Genomic DNA, 18,542 nt, shown 5'->3' with positions numbered 1-18,542 from the left:
GCCTTCAGAGCTGACTTAATTTTTCCTGGCATGGATTCAACAACAATGTCCCAAAGATGCTCTGTTGGACTGACGTCTTGTGACCGTGGTGGCCATTTGATTACAATGAACTCATGTTCAAGAAACCAGTTTGAGATGATGTCAGCTTTATGGTTGTGTTATCCTCCTGATGGTTCCTGTGAACCATCAAAAGATAGGTACACTAGTTATAACTGGATGGGCATGATCAGCAACAATACTCAGGGACACTGTGGTGTGATGGTAAGTTGGTACTAAGGGGACCGAAGTGTACCAAGAAAATGTCCCCCATATCATTAAACCACCACCACATTAATACAGGGGAGGACAGATCCGTGTTTTCATGTTGTTCACACCAAATTTGAACCCTACCATAACTTGGCAGCAGAAAGACCCATCGAACTACATAAAAATTTTCAAGTTATCTGTTGAGCAGTTTGGGTGAGCCCACGTAAAGTGTTGCCACAGTTTCTCTCTATTTTTATTTTATTTTTTAATTATTTTAGCTGACAGGACCGGCACCCAGTCTGGTCTTCTGCTGCCCATCTGCTTCAAAGTTCGACATATATTTACCAATGCTCTTCTGCATACCTTGGCTTATTTTGCCTTTCTTTCTAAAGAACTCTGGCCTCTTACATGAAAAAGTTATTTTTGCTCACAGCACCTCCGCTCACCTTTCTGTTTTTCGGAGTATTCTCTCTAGAGATGGTTGTCTGGGGGGGAAATCCCTGTAGATCAGCAGTTGCTAAAACACACAGTGCAGCCCATCTGCCACCAACACCTATGCCAATAAACTTAAAGCAACTTAAACTCCCATATTTCTCCATGTTTCTGATGCTCAGTTTGAACTTTAGCAGGTCATTTCGACCTTATCTGCATGCCTAAATGTGATTGATTACCTACCTAATAGAGTCGCAGGTGACTATAGATGGGTAGCTCAACTGTAGTTCTTTCATTTTTTTAACACAATATCATACAATTTTTATGTTTAAAAAGTAAAACTTGGAGTATATGCCATTAACCATTTTTTCTATAGCACAACTTGTAATCTTTAAAGCTTTAAAATGTAAATAATAAATATGATATGTCTGTGAAGGTTCTCAGTCATCCAGGTCAAGTAACTTAAAGAAGTCCAGACGCTTTTCTTTGCAAGCTCCTTTGACAATAAATATGATAGTATTAATCTGTGCGCTGGAAAACATGCTTATCACGTTAGCTGTGGCAAAATAGAAGAAACGAGTGAAACTGTGTGTTTTGCGAATGACTGCAGAATGACTGTGTGGGTTTATCGCCGTCATCTTTTCCAAGGAGCTGCGTTTGTCCACCGAGGTCGAGTTCTTTTCGTGAAGGTAGGGGGAGCGGTTTATTCAAATGACACCCAAGCTTCTGATAGTTGACGTACTATCAGACCACGGCGAATACGGGCCTGTCATTGGACGATGATGACTGGTCTCATGACAAGAACGGACAGGTCTCAGCCAATCAGATCTCGCTATGAGCCACGGAGTCTGTTTGTGAATGACGTAATGAGCGTGAAACAAGATGGCGTCGCCTCAAACATAAATTGATGCCAATGAGTTTATCGGTGTAGAAGTGCTCCTCTCTTGGGGCTTCTGTTGTTTTGGGGTTGAGAGGACATATTCCGCGGTCAGTTAGCTGTGTGGTAGGCGTTGCCGAACGCCCACGGAGGAGTTTGTGGACCTTGTTTGTTTTGTCCCTCCGTTGACAACCGGAGAGGAGAGCTGCTGACAGATAGGATGGACAGCGGGGAATATATCTCCACCATGGAGAACATGGACCCGACTTTAGCGGAATTAGGGGACGAATTCACCTTGGGAGACATTGACGGTGAGTGTCCGTGTCACCGTTAAAAATAGGAAGGTTAAGCTGTGTTTCACGAGTGTTGGCCTGTTTCCGTTTAGCCCGACAGCTGTTCTTCCTGCCGAGCGGAAGGAGACGAGCAGCTCTGGCTCTTAATTCTTGCCACAATGTTTAAGTATTCAAGATACCACTCAGGAAAATAGAGACCACTTATATTTAGTAGTCCTCGAATGCTCTGTTTTTTTGGCATTATCGTTGTGTATTTTCTTTTATTTGTTTCTGTAATACCGCCACCCCCAAAACAACAACAACAACAAACAAAAACCCCAAAACAAACAATGAACATAAACTAAAAGATGAAGAAGTGATACTGTTGTGTTGTCTTGACTCCTCCATAAGAAGTGTCAGTCACTTTCTGACCTTCCTGTTTTTGAAGAAAGCTTTTCCTCCTACTTGAGTATCTTTTTGCTTCTGCAGACCTAATTGAGCATCATCTGTGTGACAACATCTCTGTCAAAAATAAGTAAATAAATAAAACAGATTGCGTTTTGCACTCTGTGGGCCTGTACCCTGTGAACAAACAGCATCCTTGTTCCAACTTCCCTGTTATCAAAACATGTTTCACCCTTTGGCACACAGTGAAAGGATGGGGGCTTTTGGTGTGAGGCTGGCCGACGCAGAGTCACCAGCTTTTTATTAGGGTGGAATTTTACTGAATGCTAACCCACCAGACCGGATTGATACACTGGTGAGTTTGTGTGTGTGTGTGACGCACAGTATGGGATGAATTGGTTGTGTTAGGTTTAAATTACTCATCAGCATACAACCAAAGTGCTCTAACAGAGATCATGCAAAGCCCAATAAAGATTACTATGCATGGGTTTGAAAACCTACCTGCCTGTGGCATCAGGTGTTAATTCTCTCTCGTGAACAGCCCTGTCACAGCTATTTAATCTCACTTAATCACTGTGTCAAAAGAAGAATGTGCAGATTGTGTGAAAGGGGGGATGCAGGTTTCCCATGAGGAAAAACATTTAACTGCTGCAAATTCAGATTAGTCACAAGCTTTTCTTTTGTGCATTTGACTCTGTGTTAATGTTGAACATCCTTGCTTTTCCAATTATTCACTTAACAACTGCTGCTCTGCTTATGTAACTTATTTTCTTTGCTCTCAGCAGCCCACAAAATTGTCCCCCACTGCACCCTCGCCCTACACCCCCATTTAATGGATTTACCCTTTGTGTCGGAGTCTCGGTCTGGAGCTCCATGGGCTCAGAGGTGCTTTGTTCTGTCAGCCACTGTAACCCCCTCCCCTCGAGGTGTTGAAGTGTGCGAGTGCCTTACTGTAAGTGTAAATTCGACTGGATGGTTGGTAGAAACGGTTCTGAGAGGAAGCCCGTTTAGTGTTCCTGTGATGCGGCTTATTTGAAATCACTTCCTGCACGCCTCCAGGCTCATTTTTCAAAGCAAGCATCACAGTGTTTCCCTTTTATTGGTTTCGAAAGTGGTCATTACTGTTTCTTTTCCTCTCAATGTCAACACAGGTCACATGCAGACTTCAGTCATGGCTATCAGTGCATGAATTACTGGCCTCGACCTCTCTGCTGCTAGTGTTGGACTGTTGATCTCTTTTTTTACAGCTTGAGATTTTGCAGCAGTAGAAATGCAGATATATATTATCCAAGATGAGATCTAAACACACATGAGTTCGTTTTAAAGACTTGTTGGATTTCAATTCATGTCTGGAGTCGGCAACCCTTCACACTGATGGGAACAGACGCATTTTATTGTTTTTGTACGCTGTGCTGAAATGCAGCGAGTGATCAAAGACAAAGCTGACAGGCTGTTGGCTTCTTTTCCAAACATATCTGAGAACCTTTTGGTGTTTTAAAAAGTTTGAGTTTTCCTTCTTTGCTTTCCAGCTTCAAGCATCTATTTTTGTACCCCAGTGCTTTTTGTGTTGCGTTTGTTTCGAACATTAAACCATTAAAGTAGAAACACAAAATGTCCTGCAGCGATATTGTGCTAAAAAAAAATGTTGAAAAAATCTAATCACCAAAAAAGGAAGTATTAATTTTATTGCAGGCGTAATAGATGCAGAACATGTTTCACTGCAGTGTGATTGATAACTATGTATGTCTTTAAAAAAGGGTGTTATAGTACTGTATTACACAGTGGCCTTGTATTTTCCTGATGCCTAAAAAATCACTCAATGCAGGAAACAATCACTCACTTTGAGGCTGCAAAGTAGTGACTGTAGTTAAATTTAACATGTGGCTTGCAGGGCTTCTCGGGTGTATTGATATGTGGTGTCTAAGGGTTGTGCGCTTAGTGATTTAACACTTACACTTGACAAAAAGTTCTTTGTCTTTTGTATTGTCTGATTTCTCCGCCTCACATTAAGACAAAGTTCAAGGTTACAGGCTCAGCTTATTGACGCTGCGCTGACCCTGGGCGCTAAGGGCGTAGGCACTATCAGTCACATAGGCAGACAAGCTTCAACCACATGGGATACTAGGGGTGGGGGAAAAAATCGATACTGTGTAGTATCGTGATATTTTGTTTGCTAATAATGTATCGATACAGGGACAGCAGAAATTGATATTTTGTTACAAACAATTTTTTCGTGGACTGGAACATGCTCTGACTTCAGAGCATGTTGATCAGCTCCTTTTTCTGAGCAAGAATCCTGACATTCCTTCACTGTCCAAATGTGTTTAACTTTTTTTTTTTGGCAGCAATAAACATGACAGTTTACTTATTTTAATTTAAGACATGTTTTATTTTAATTAAGTTTAAGACTTTTTTATTTAATGTAAAATTATATTTTGTTTTAATTTACTTTCAAATTCTTCAGTTGCTGCATAGTTTTCATAAATTGCATAGTTCAGAATAGCTATAATTGTACCAGATGGTTGCATTCAGTTAAGTTGGACTAGACTGTAATACAAACCGTTCAGTTTGTCAACAATAAAACTGACTGAAATGAGAGAAAGACTGAGTGTGGGACTTTGATATTAGATAAAATGAATATTGATAAAATTTACCTTTATGTACAGAATTTGAATATCGCAAAATATTTTTAAAAATGGCAATAATATCGTATCGTGAGTTGTATGGTGATTCCCACCTCTATGGGATACTATATGTCAAACGTGTTTTCAGTTCCAAAGTCCTGTGAGAAATTCTGCAAAGCACACACTAATCAATTCTTTTCTCTGGTCCCAGTGATATTTCATAATATCGTTGTCTTTTTTGAAAGGGGATTCCTTTTAGAAACTTTAATCTTCAAATTACTAAAGTAAATAATACTTAGCCAGACAATCATTTGGACCAACACAGTTACTCCAAAAGAGTTAATAGCAACAGCAGTACCATCAGATTTGTTCCACCATACAGTAACATCTGGAAGTATCTTATTGGCAGCTACTTCATTTTCCAGCATCCAGACAGTGGTCCCAAACACAGTGCCAACCCAGTAAAAGCATGCCTGGATAGAAAAACACACATTGTAGCGCAGTGATGGGTTGGCTTCCCCAGATCCCAGAACCCAACATTATTGAAGGGATCATCCTGACAGAACAGCCAACATCCAAACAAGAGCTTTGAATGTCCTTCAAGAAGTCTGGAGAAGTATTTCTGAAGACTACCTAAATAAATTACATGATAAGAGAGAGTCTGCCAGTCATACCAAATTTTGACTCTCCGGCTTGTTACAAGTGTACAAAAGCTCACTTTGCCCTAAATACTGTATTTGTGTGCATGTTTGCCCAAGTTTTGATAAATAGCTGCACATATTACCCATTTCTATAGCGAAATATAAAGAAATGAGTGGTGGTTCAAGACTTTGGCACAATACTGCATTTGGCAAGAATGTGCTGGGAACATATTGAAAGAGGCTGTGATATGATTATATAAGTGTATTGATATTTTGTCTCAACACTATTTCTATCAGTGATGTTTTTCAAACTCAATTTCAAAAAATGCTTAATATTTTACCCTATACTTAAACCTCATATACAAAAATAATTTCCGAAAATAATCAAGACATTAAGTTGATCATTGTTTCCTAATAAAACCTCTCCTCACGAAGAGGCAGTTTGTTTTAGATTCAGTACGATGGGTCTAATGAACTGGCAACTGAGTGCATATTGTCATGTTGCCAAACCACGAGGACCAGCATACACAATGTCGGTGGGTGAGTGAGTGGGTGGGGGTGGCATGTATCTGTCTATCACACCTTTCAGAGCTCCTCGATTCTTCATCTAAGTGTTCTTTACTCTTTCTGCCTATCTCTTTTGTGGCATCAATTGAGATTACATCAAACCTCTTCAAGGCCTTCTGTTTGAAGGTTTCTTTATACTGATTTATGACCAGAACAGTAGCTGTGCTTGTGTGGATATCTGTCAATTCAAGGTCAGGTCTTGAAGTTTCTATTCATATCTTTGCAATAAATAGTGTTCATATCTCTGGCTGATCTACACTGGAGCAACCTCAATATTCTGCACGAGGCCTCACTTACAGAGGAGACTTGCGGAGATGTTCAGATACACCTCAGATGATGTTTTTGACTTCTTGTCTGTTTACTTTCTCCCTATTTTCAGAGATGCTGCAGTTTGTCAGCAATCAGGTGGGAGACTTCCCAGACTTGTTTGAGGATCAGATGAACTCAGCAGGCTCTCTACAGAGTGGTGGAGTCACCTCCACCCCTCAGCCTCAACCTCAAATTGCTCAGACTCCCCAGACACCGCAGCCCTCAACCAATGCTGCCTACCAGAGCTCCAACGCTTGCTTCACCTCCTCCCAGACACTGTCCCCACATTCAGTACCCCTCACCCCTCCCCTCACTCCCGCACAAACCCCCTCCCCCCCAACCAACGCTTCAGTGCAGCAACAGGTGACCCGCAGCCCTCCACTCCTTCAGCCAAGGCCTCAGATGGTCCAACCCATCCAGCCTCAACCCCAACAGGCAGCCCAGACAACCATCCAGGTACAGATTTACCTGACGCTTTCTCACACGCTACTCGTACAGTCCTATTAGGAGTGGAGAAAGCTGTAGTCTGACTGTTACAGTGATGGACTAGTGCTGTAGTGGTGCTTCTGCTGACGTAAAAACATTTTCAGACTGCTTAAAAACTGTAACAGACCACGAAAATCTGTTTTTCTGTTTTTGAATGTAGATGCACACCCAGGGCATCCCCATGCAGACTCAAAGCTTTCCAGTTCACACCCTGGTTCAGACCCACAGCCAAACACCCATGCCCATACAGACACAAGCAGCCCAGACGGTGATGATTGCCTCCAATGGCGGACAGTCCCGCTTCATTCAGAACCCTGTCATTTGCCAGCAGAGCCCTGCTCCTGGCTTCCAAGGTGAGTACAGAGCAGGGAATGCAATTTAATTTGGCTTTTCATTTTTCCTAAATATCTTTTTTGTTTTCTCTCGTCACTCCAGTCCTCCAGCCACAAGTGCAGAGCATCATGACGTCACCTCAGCTTCAACCAGTGGCCATTCAGCACCAGCGTGTTCTGACCCCAACAGGTCAAACCATCCAGACCATCTCCACAGCGCCCACTGCAGTCCACACTATGCAACAGCAGGTGCAACAAGTACCTGTAAGTAATCCTCAGTTGTTAGCAGGATTGGATGAGTAAACAAAGTTTCTGCTATCAGAATATTTCACCAAAGCTTACATAAATAATTTTACCCCAAGTTACTGCAAACATAACCCCTAACATAATATTTAGTTTCACAGTGATAATCAAGCAAACATGAAAACGTTCAATTTATGGTTGTCTTCACTCAGGTTTTGGTCCAGCAGCCTCAGATTCTTAAGACGGACTCACTGGTTCTCACAACTCTCAAACCTGATGGGACACAGGTGCTGTCTACCATGCAGAGTCCTGCAGGCATCACCACCCTGACCACACCCATCCAAAACACAGCTCTGCAAGTCCCGGTATGCACTGTGCATGATTCAACACTGCTATTTACATGCAAACAAAGGTTATGATTAAGACTAAAAACTGTTTTTGTGTTTGTTTTCGTTCGCCAGACACTTATGAGCAGCAACATCCTGACCACTGTCCCTGTTATGATGGGAGGAGGAGATAAGCTGCCAATCAAACAGATACAGCCAGGCTCTTGTCAAAGCACAGCTAGGCCAAGCATGGATCACTGCCAGGTGACAGCGGGAGGAGTCGGGCCAGGAGGGGTAGTGAAGGAGGGCGAGAGGAGGACAACTCACAACATCATTGAGAAGAGGTATAGATCCTCGATCAACGACAAGATCATCGAGCTCAGAGATCTGGTCATGGGCAGTGATGCGAAGGTTAGTAATTTATCTATTTATTTTAAAGGAGTCAATAAAAATATTAAGTTTGGTTAATATCATATGCTTTTAAATTCCATGTGTTTCTTCTTAGATGCATAAGTCAGGAGTGCTTAGGAAGGCCATTGACTACATAAAGCACTTGCAACAGGTTAATCACAAACTACGCCAGGAGAACCTGGCCCTTAAGATGGCCAACCAGAAGAACAGTAAGTCTTCACTTTACTTAAAGCTGCGAGCGGATCAGAAGTCACAGCAGGGCCAATGCATTGACACTTTCTCTCAATCCCAGAGCCCGTGACGCTGTCTGAAGATGTGGAGCTCAAAGAGGAAGTAGTGCTGATGTCACCACCGGCCTCAGATTCTGGTTCTGGTTCCCCTCACCAGTTCTCTCCTTACTGTGTTGACTCAGAACCAGGGAGCCCTTTATTGGATCATGAACAGGTGAGGACAGGACACACACACACACACACACACACAGACACACAGACACACACACACACACACACACACACACACACACAGACACAGACAGTATGGTTGTGGCTCAGTGGCTTAGCAGACTGCAGTGTTTCAGTGTCAGCAAACTGATTAGCTCAGTGTGTTTATGTAGGTCAAAGGAAGGGCAGTGGTGTTTTAAAAGACGTCCTATTCTTAGCTTCAAAGTGCCTCTTTGAAGATTAGAATGAGATTTTTTTTTGGTTCTTCATACCTGAGGCGGTTGTAGTTCTTTCTGTCGACAGAAGCTTTATTGCACATTACTCCCACTCGCTTTGCTTCACAGTAAAAGCTTTTAGCTGGTGAACGCCCATAAGCTAACACATTTTTTGAAAATTTTTCCGAGACAGCTGATTTCTTGTTTGATAAAATTTGATTTACGTTGATGTTTAGAAAGGTTTCTTTTTCCGTTTGCTTCACTAGACGGTCAAAGCAAGGGTTTGTGATTATTAATCGAATGCTCTTTTCCTACATTTAAAGTGTTATTTATCGTCCCTGTGAACCTGTTCTTCGTCTCTCTTACTGTCTCTTAGATAAAAAGCGAGCCGGACTCTCCCTCGGTTGGTGTGATGGATCGCTCTCGGCTGCTCCTCTGCGCCTTGACTTTCTTCTGCCTCTCCCTGAACCCTCTCCCATCTTTACTGGGATCGGAGACGTCGAGCAGCCCCGCCCTTTCCGGAGGCCACGGCCCATCTAGAACGCTTGTCTGGTTTCCAAGTCACACGCAGGAATTTGGTGAGGATTGATGATCTTTAACTTAATTTACCCCAGAAGTTGATGAGTTGATGATTCCTGTTCATACCACCTAGAAAATCCTTTGTTAGAATCTTAAAAATACAGGTTTGTCCATCCTCTCATAGTTTTTGACGTGTTTCATTTCTTCACGTCCTCCAGCATCTTGGCTCCGTTGCCTGTTGCCGTGGGTGATGGTGTGGGTGCTGAGTGGAGTGGGAGCAGTGTGGGGCTGTGTCAGGGTGCTGTACCTGTGGGAGCCAGTCACACCGCTTCACTCACCAAAATCTGTGTCCTTCTGGAGGCACCGCAAACAAGCAGACCTGCATCTCAACAGAGTGAGTGCAGATCAGATGGACTTGAGATGTTTTAAACAAACCATTATTCTGATGCTCTTGGATTAATAGAACTTCTTAGAGTTGGATGTCCCCTAAGATTTGTTTTTCTTTCTATTACAGAGCACTTTGCAGATTTGTGCTTTAATTCTCACTGTTTTTGATGTCTCAGTTGAGCTAGCTTCCTCTGCACATGGTTTTACTTTTAGCATCTTTCATAGCTAAGCCACAAGCTTCTCGGTTTTTCTCTTCCGTCAGTCTACGCTGACTACTTTACCATTTCTCATGTGATTCTCTCTCCTACAGGGAGATTACACAGCAGCAGTGGCCAGTTTAGAGACTTGCCTCTCTGTTTTGACGAGAGCTCTCCCCTCAACCAAGCTGGACCTCGTCTGCTCACTCTCCTGGAACGTGATTCGCTACTGCTTGCATCGCCCAACTCCTCTGGGCTGGCTTGTCCACCAGGTCGGAGGGAAGCACGAAGGGGAGGAGGCGAGGACCAGCGCGAGGGACGCGGCACTTGTGTACCACCAGCTCAGCCAGTTGCAACTCACGGGTAAGCGTTTAGGGTGCACAGACAGGAATCCAGCAGATGGTTTTGTACTTTTCACACGTGTTGACATGATGAGAAGACACATTATCTGCTTCCTCTTTGTCTCTACAGGAAAGCTGCCTCAGCGTAGCAGCCTGTGGGCTCTGTCGCTCTCTCTAAGCGCTGTGAACCTCAGCGTGAGCGCCCAAGGCAAGATGGCCCCCACACAGCTCGCCCAGATTTATGTCACTGCCGCAATAGCCTTGCGCACTGCACTGGGCCACCATCTCTCCTGTCTCCCTGTAAGTGTGTCACCTTTGAAATCATCACTGTTGATGTTGGGCTTCACTCGCACTTTATCATGTTTTGAACTCTGTCTCTCAGGGTTACCTGCTGGGCTGTGCTGAGAGTGTGGCCAACCAATCAGAAACCAAGACGATCCCCGACTGCCTGCGCTGGCTCTTCACTCCACTTGGGAGGCAGTTCTTCCTGAGCTGTGATTGGTCAGTGAAGTCAGAAAACGGCGATGGGGTGTACACTTCTCAGAGAGACCCAGGTATGTTGTGAATGTTGGGGCTACTCCTTAAGTTTCCTCTAATTTACTTCTTCGAATTCAAAAGAAAATAATCCAGTTAACTTCTTTCTTTCAAAAGTTAATCGTGAGTGATATTCCACTTCTCTCTGCTTTCCTGTTGATCTTTCCTCCCAGCTGACCCCATTGCCCAGCTGCACCGCTCTTTCTGCAGGAAGCTTTTGGAGAGAGCCGTTCACAGCCTCATCCAGCCGCAGAGCGACTCTGAAGCAGAAAAACGCAAGAACGAGTCTGGGTAGGGCCTGAATAGCAGCAGCAACGCACTACCGAGAACTCAGACACTTTAATGTTTATAGATTATGTTTTGTTTTGGTTTTTTTCCACAGCTTGGTGTAAATTTTAGATTTAGATTTGCTTTTAGCTTATCTTTTCCCCTTTCAGAGAGTTTTCCAGCGCCCTGGAGTTCCTGCAGCTGTTGAACAGCTGCACAGAGGACTCTCCTTCCCCACCTCCCCCTTTCTCGACTCCTCCCAGTCACACCACCATTCCAGGTATGACTGCTATGAAGAAGAACCGTGACAGTTTAATAAGAATCGCGAACAGATCTTTGCGTGGGGGGAAAAAACGTTTTCTTCTGTGATGACTGAGCAGATAGCAATCTGAGTTATTACTGTCAGCCTGAATGGATTTACTTTCCTCTAGCAGCACACTGATAGTCAGTCACTAGTCTCTTTCCACATGAATGTTTTGTGGTATTATCACAGCTTACAGTCATCTACAAATCAATGCAGTGGATAAGAACACAGTGACAATCTGGTCGCTGCCCTACACAAAAAAAGTGTTTTACAGTCATGCATGCAGCTTTTGATAACAGCAGGAAAGCTACAACGCCAAGAGGTTGCCCAACCTGTTTGAGCTACATTTTCTTTATGCATAATTTTTTTTCTTTTATGTACTTTTTTCCCCCCCTTCCAGTGGGGGATCCAGTGAGTCGCTGGTGGGCTGTGGTCCTGAAGGCTGCCGTGTACTGGCTGCAGGGCGATGACGTCACAGTGAGGTCACTTTTGGCAGAAGCTGAGCGAATGCCGAGAGCTCTGCACATTCTTGAGTAAGTGCACTGAAATATATTCTACCTTAATGGGAGTGGTCTATTCCAGGATGTCCAGCAACAGAGGTCACTGAATGGTCAGAGTATGAAAATTGACCGACTGACATGTTACAGAGCATTTAGCCAATATCAAGGCAAATTAAAACTGTCCTGCAGACATTTGGCGGTATCTGTTTATCTATCTGCTTGGCTGTGTTTTAATTAAATCACAAACATGCAGCACATACAGGTGTCTATTCTATATTCAGCACTGTGTTTGCAGTCTTCAAAAATGGCAATAAAGCTGACTCAATTAAGATGTTATGACTGAACAGTCATAAGCCAACAGAGAAATCAGTTTTTTGCACTTTGCTATTTATACTTTGTGCACGTTCACACCTCCAGTAAACATGTTCGAGTTAATTTCTTCTCCTGTTATTGCATTTTAAGCCCTGGATCGGCCCCATCCGCTTTAATCTTGTGCAAATTTGATGATTAAAAATCTGATTCACACTTGGTGGTTCTACAAACTGCTTATGGGTGCCGATTTTTCTAAAATAATTGTATCCAAAGTGGGAGGGGGGAAAAAAACAAAGCACAATAACCTGATAAATGTCCCTCTCTATTCCAGCCATCCTCTGCCCAAGGCTGTGCTGCTTCTCTGCAAGGCTGTACAGATGAGCCTGTCCCCTCTGAAGGGTGAAGGGGCAATAGCCTGCCTTTCTTACTGTGACAGAGGCAGCAGCTACCTGTGCTCCAGCATCTCAGTGCCGCTCGCCCAGTCTGGGAACTGGCTGAACAAGGTAGGGTACCGACAGTTCCTGAAAGATGTACCAAACATGGCCCCTACATTCATACATGCAGTGCAGACATCAAAGAGTCTTCCATATATTACAAGTTACTGTCTCGCAGTGTAGCACTAGCTGTAGTTAAAGCTTAATCATGCATAAACACTCACACACACACACAAAGTTAGGGTCAGGTCAGGCTGTTGTGGGGCTGTGTGTGTGCGCAGTGTGGGTGGCAGGAGGTGGCTGTGGTGCATTGTAGTTGCATTGCATGATCCTGAAGCCGAGTGCAATGTGTCTGCAGTGCAGTACAGAGGCCTCCCTGATCTGCACGCATCCACTACACACCCCACCATCTTTTCAGATTTGATCTCTCTGGCATACACGTCGGCTAAGATTTACCGTTTATTGTGGGGTTTGGTTTTTTATGTGCATCTATACCCAACCCAGCTGTGTTTTCATTTTTTTTTCTCTTTTTTTTTTTCTCAAGGGGGTTGAGCTACTGGTTTGTGACCTCCTGTTGACTTTGAGGACCAGTTTATGGCAGCGGGGAAGCAGCAGTAATGGAGAACCTGGCCCGGCTCCTGGATCTCAGTTGGCTGGTTTCCAGAGGGACCTCAGCGCACTCAGAAAACTCACACAGTGCTACAGACAGGGACAACACAAGGTCGGGCTTTGGGAAGATTAATTCAGATATGTTAATAATAGTGCTGATAGCTGAAATATGCGAAGGATCATAAAGACAGAACTCTCTATGTTCAGGCCTCAATGAGAGGAAGAAGTGAAAGAGATTTGTCATTCTGAATTTCTTAGGCTGGCAGTTTGGCACCGCAGGAAATGTTTTTTGGCATATTTTATGTTTTTGTTTTGTTTTTTTAATGTAGCTTATTAAATTTCAAAAATATATAATAGAATTTGCAACAGCGATCAGCTTCCAAGTATTCACAGTAGTGAAACTATAAATGGCTCCATCCTTCAAGTGAGAAATCACCTCGGTACATTTCTGATACTCACCTTGTTCATTATGAACATAATATATATATTTTTAATTTTTATTTATTATGAATCTCCATCACTTTTACCATTTCTAGAACTTTCACTTCAGTTCACCATATCATCAGTCACACTTCTGAGATTTAATAGAGGAGGCGTAAAGGCTCCTCTAGTAAATGTATTTGTTGTTTTTTGAGACTGTTAAGTTTTTCACATTTGGCCTCTTAGATAGCACAGAAATCTGAGGAAAGAAGGTAGACAAAGAGTTAGAACAAGGGTGTCAAACATAAGGCCCGAGGGCCAGAATAAAACATTCAGAGACTCCAATCTAGGCCCGTTTTGGCTTTGGAAAATGTGAAGGATGTCATAAATTTTGGACAGTCTTTTTCACAGGTTTTACAAGCTTTCCCTGCTGATAACAATCTCCCCCATTCATTATACAACAAAGCCAATCAATTATAGAGTTCTGTAATTTTACACTTTCAGTTATTTCCAAAAGTCATGCTGACTCTTTATTTCTTTATCATGTAGAAAAACTGAGACACACTTTTGAAATTGCAATTCTTTGTCTTTTATTAAGATATCTCATTGATTTAATGTGCAGTTAAATTTCTTACAATGACAGAAATTGGCGTTCAGATCAAAGTGTGTTTGATGTAAAATGAATTTGTGTTGGTGTGGTACTGAAGAGGCTGAAGAAAGACAAACCGTGAAATTTTTAAAGGCCTGCTGTCAATCTTGAAAAACTAAACCTCCACATTTTAGTTGCAGCTTATTTAATTTAGTTGAATTGTAAATGTTATGCATACAGAGCTGTTTCAAAGAGTTTACGGCCAAAAACAAACATGAATACAGAGTGTTGGGGAATAGCTGTAGTAAAGCCGAGGAACTGGTTGGTAACACGTGCACGGACATTGGTGCCTGCTGAGAGAATTTGAGGGCTGCTCAGATGTGTGTTCAGCCAAGTTGAAATGATAATAAATACCTGATAATGACAGCTGTTTGTGTTATTTAGGTGTTCCTTCATGAGACCACAGTGAGGCTGATGGCTGGAGCCAGTCCCACAAGGACACACCAGCTGCTGGAGCACAACCTCCGACGCAGGACGCACAGCTCCTACACAGCTGGTAGGCAACACCGTCCTAGTGTACCACACGAGACACACCAAGAGAAAAGACATTTATCCAGTTTCTTCTTCTTTTCCCCTCCTCCTCCCTGCCTGCTTTCAGACGGCGAGTGTGTTTTAGGCGAGAGGGAGAGAGCTCACGCCATTCTGCTGGCCTGCCGCCACCTCCCCATGCCCCTGCTAACCCCGCCCGGGCACAGAGCTCGTTTACTGGCTGAGGCCAAGCGAACCCTGGAGCGGGTGGGAGACCGCAGGTCGCTGCAGGACTGTCAGCAGATTCTGCTGCGCCTCAGCGGGGGTACCACCATCGCTGCATCCTGAACACACACAACAAACAAGGCTTCTCTGTGGTTCTGCTGTCTCACACACACACACACACACAGGGACATTAACCAGGCTTCTCCTCCACCAACATGTAATTTTATAATTGTCAGCTATTTAGAAATATAGACTTTCTGCCACGTGGACACCGTAACACACAGCTGTTTTTGTTTTTTTGCTGATGGATACAGGGCTGTATCCATCAGCACTGTATCCACACGCCTGGCTGAAACGTTTGCGCCTTTGATGCTTAAGTTTATTTGTTGCAGCACAGTCACCCCACCTTCTGGTCATTACTGGTACTACGCTGGCTGGCTGCCTCTTTTCAAACAAAAGAAAATCAGGTTTAAAAGGCCCTAGAGGGAAAAGGGACCATCATCTAATAGCTATTTAAATGAAGGAATGCAGCAGTGCATTGATTTGCTCTAGGACACCACACCGTACAATCATTACTGGCACCCAGCAATGTGAGTGCTGCAGTAATAGTAATGTGTCGTTTCATTTGCAAGCTTCATTTAAGGGCTTCACAGAATTTAAGAGTAGACAGCTGAGGTCTGAGCACGGCTGTGCTTTTAGGATAGCCTTGCTTGCTTTAAACCGTACAGTGCTGAGTAGTGTCTCTCCTTATCTACCTCACAACTGTACAGTGCCAGCATTGTACTGTGGAGCAAAAAACACAGAATTCTGTGACCATTAGAAGTGACTTGTGCTTCAGTCCAGTGCAGCATCATTCCAGTAACACACAGCTGATCTGCTTTCCTTGAACAGCAGGATGCAGCAGAAACAACACTTCAGGGTTTGGTTTGCTGCTGCAGGCATGCTCCACCCTGTCACACATGAAGCAGAGAACAGGGGAACATTTAAATGACAGAGGGAGGCAGCAATGGGGCTACAAGTTTGAAAATGCCTAAATACACACACAAGCACGCTGGTGCATTTACATGAGAAATGAATTGCATTCAAACTTCTAATGTGATTGTATATAGGTTGTACATAGAAGAAGAAGTAGGTTTATTAGCAAGTTCTTAGTTACAAAGAAAGAGAGCAAAAAAAGGAAGCTGCGTGACTTCACTGACCAATCATCTTCATACTGGAACTCAAGGTGTACCCCACCCCCCCAAATCTGTGTCACTTTTTTTGACACGCAGCACAGCGACATCTTTGAGCTGTGTTTTCCATCATGAAGAGCAGGGAGGCAGGTGGTGTAGCTTGGCCTGAAAAAGAAGACCAGAGGATAAGAGTTTGGGACATGGACTTTAATGCCCGTGGCCCATCTCACCCCCACCCCCACCCCAGTCTTTTTTTAGACTTGGGGGATTCCTGTTGAGCTACTACGCTAAACTGCATTTCAGTGTGAGGCTGATTAGTATGTGGGAGTGAGTACAAGCTGTAAATGTCTGGAGAGGATCCTCTGATGCAGCGAGCTCTGAGAACAGTCACCTATGAAAAACTGCTGGAGCCTTTTAGATTGTTTTGTTTGTTTTAAATAAAAAACAAGAAAATATCCCTCGTGTAGAACAGGTATGGTCAGTTTGAATTCACAAGCTGTAGCTGTAGTGACATGTTTTCACTGCAGCAAAGAAAAGCATCGAATTGCAAACAAGTTTGTGCAGAATAACCAATTTCTCTGCTGTGTCTCTGTATATAAACCACCTTTAAAAGCTACAGGTTTTAATGGGGGGGGGGTCCTCAGACGGTGTTTGGTGTTGTCCTCAGACGGTGTTTGGTGTTGTCATGCTCTGCAGACTGACAGAACTGACGTTGTACAGATTTCAAGCAAAAAGGCCTCGATGTTATGTAAAAAAAAAAAAAAAATTATATTTCATCACGTTGGATTGATGGAGGAGCTTTGTGAAATTGGAGTCCAATTTGCTTTTTATTTGTAATGATGGTCTTATACATGATGCGGGATTTATAATATCATTTTTCCTTTTTCTTTCTTATTTAATGGTTCTGTAATATTAATATAAATGCTTCTGGAGATGGGAGCAGTTTTGCAGTTATGTTATTGTTTTGTATGAGCAGCGTAAGGTCGGGAGCCGAGGAAATCTGTTTTATTAAAGAATCCTTTCATTTAAACTTTTTAGCTTTGTATGGTAAATTTGATCACTTTCTATGTTTTTTGTTTGTTTTTCTTTGGCGCATATTGTAATGTCTTGATTTTAGAATACGGGCAAACACACTAGAATACAATTAGAGGTTTCCAGTACCCTGTCTTCCAGGTCAACTCAAGCTGTAATCTAAGGAGTACTGAAAGTGTTGCTATCAGTTTAGATTAGGCTTCCCTGACTGGTAAACTACACAAAGAAGAAATTTATGTTCAACAACATCTGTGAGCTGGAGTGTTTGTTTGTTTTTATTTTGTTTCTTTTGTCTTTTTTCCCTTGAGGTGTTTTTATGGTCTGAATTTATCTGTTCATTTGGATGTTTTCTAATAAAATGACACATGAAAGTGTGAGTGTGAGAGTGACTGGTCTCTACTAAATGCTGTATGTTACTCAGTGGTTGTCGATGAGTAATATGTGAAGGAGCAAATTAAAGAGGGGAAGGTGGGCGTTGGCTGGGTGTGAAGGCCAGTGAAATCTGATAACTGTGCTGAAGTTGAGTTTTCTCCTTCAAATGAAACACTTGTGCACTTTTTACAGAGATGAGATGTTTTTGGTTGCACAGTAAGCCCCTACAGTAGGAGGAGAGGGAAAGGAGCCATGCAATTATGATTCGAAGTTATGAGTGCTCAAAGTGCTGGAGGAAAAAAAATATAAGGCAACTTAAAAAGCACCAGATTTGGACAGTGTTATGTGCTTTGATAATATTAATTATTTTTTTTTAGTAAAAGTGATTGTGCATAATGACAGCTGATGCATTCATAGGGGCTCAAGTGTAGGACGCTCCTTTAATTTTAATGGAGTGACTTGACTGCAGTACGTGGATTGTGCATTTAAAATAAGTAGACACACGAAAAAATCATACAATTAGAGGGATTAACATGAGCTATAAATTTAGGTATGAAATAAATATTCATTTTAGGGGAAAGTATTTTTATCTTCTTAATTTTAAGTCCTCTAAATGTTGTTCCGTGTTGGTGCAGTTTTGGGTTTGCTTTGGAGTCCACCCATCTCTTCTCATAACGAGGATTTTCCTTGAAAATAAAATCGATCAAAAGAAAGAAAATCTCTCGTCTTTCTCTTATTAACAAAATACACACTGGTGATGATTTTAATCCACGGATATGACAAGAATATTCCACATCAAGACCAAAAAACACTTCTGGGGCCAGAATTAAATCTGTACATCTTCTGTGATGTGTTTATAGTTAATACGTCAAAGATTATTTCCTACTGTACTGATATAACCGGTAAGCAATGTTTGTTGACATGTTTATTTATTGATTGATTGATTCCATCCATTAATTTTCTTCCGTTTATCT

General features: G+C 42.7%; 1 protein-coding gene across 1 annotated transcript; it reads left to right on the top strand.

Moving 5' to 3' along the window:
* Positions 1–1,521: 1,521 nt before the first annotated feature.
* On the top strand, positions 1,522–17,567 carry srebf2 (sterol regulatory element binding transcription factor 2). The gene is made up of 20 exons (XM_006797937.3): positions 1,522–1,866; positions 6,444–6,829; positions 7,020–7,212; positions 7,295–7,455; positions 7,647–7,799; positions 7,896–8,171; positions 8,266–8,380; positions 8,464–8,615; positions 9,203–9,404; positions 9,564–9,739; positions 10,043–10,292; positions 10,401–10,570; positions 10,653–10,824; positions 10,978–11,095; positions 11,242–11,351; positions 11,776–11,908; positions 12,519–12,690; positions 13,166–13,342; positions 14,684–14,795; positions 14,898–17,567. Exons 1-20 carry the CDS (start codon positions 1,776–1,778, stop codon positions 15,113–15,115), a joined length of 3,537 nt encoding a protein of 1,178 aa, XP_006798000.1. The 5' UTR covers positions 1,522–1,775; the 3' UTR covers positions 15,116–17,567.
* Positions 17,568–18,542: the final 975 nt, after the last annotated feature.

Source organism: Neolamprologus brichardi, chromosome 4 (genome assembly GCF_056152115.1).
Source record: "Neolamprologus brichardi isolate AB-2024 chromosome 4, ASM5615211v1, whole genome shotgun sequence".
NCBI lineage: Eukaryota > Metazoa > Chordata > Actinopteri > Cichliformes > Cichlidae > Neolamprologus > Neolamprologus brichardi.
This window is presented reverse-complemented; position numbering and strand designations above follow the sequence as displayed.

Excerpts from the sequence above, each read along its gene's own strand:
- srebf2 (XM_006797937.3), top strand. The coding sequence starts at position 1,776 with ATGGACAGCGGGGAATATATCTCCACCATGGAGAACATGGACCCGACT. Across the intron at positions 9,740-10,042 it reads CAGACCTGCATCTCAACAGA|GGAGATTACACAGCAGCAGT; the intron begins GTGAGTGCAGAT and ends TCTCTCCTACAG. Across the intron at positions 12,691-13,165 it reads CTGGGAACTGGCTGAACAAG|GGGGTTGAGCTACTGGTTTG; the intron begins GTAGGGTACCGA and ends TTTTTTCTCAAG.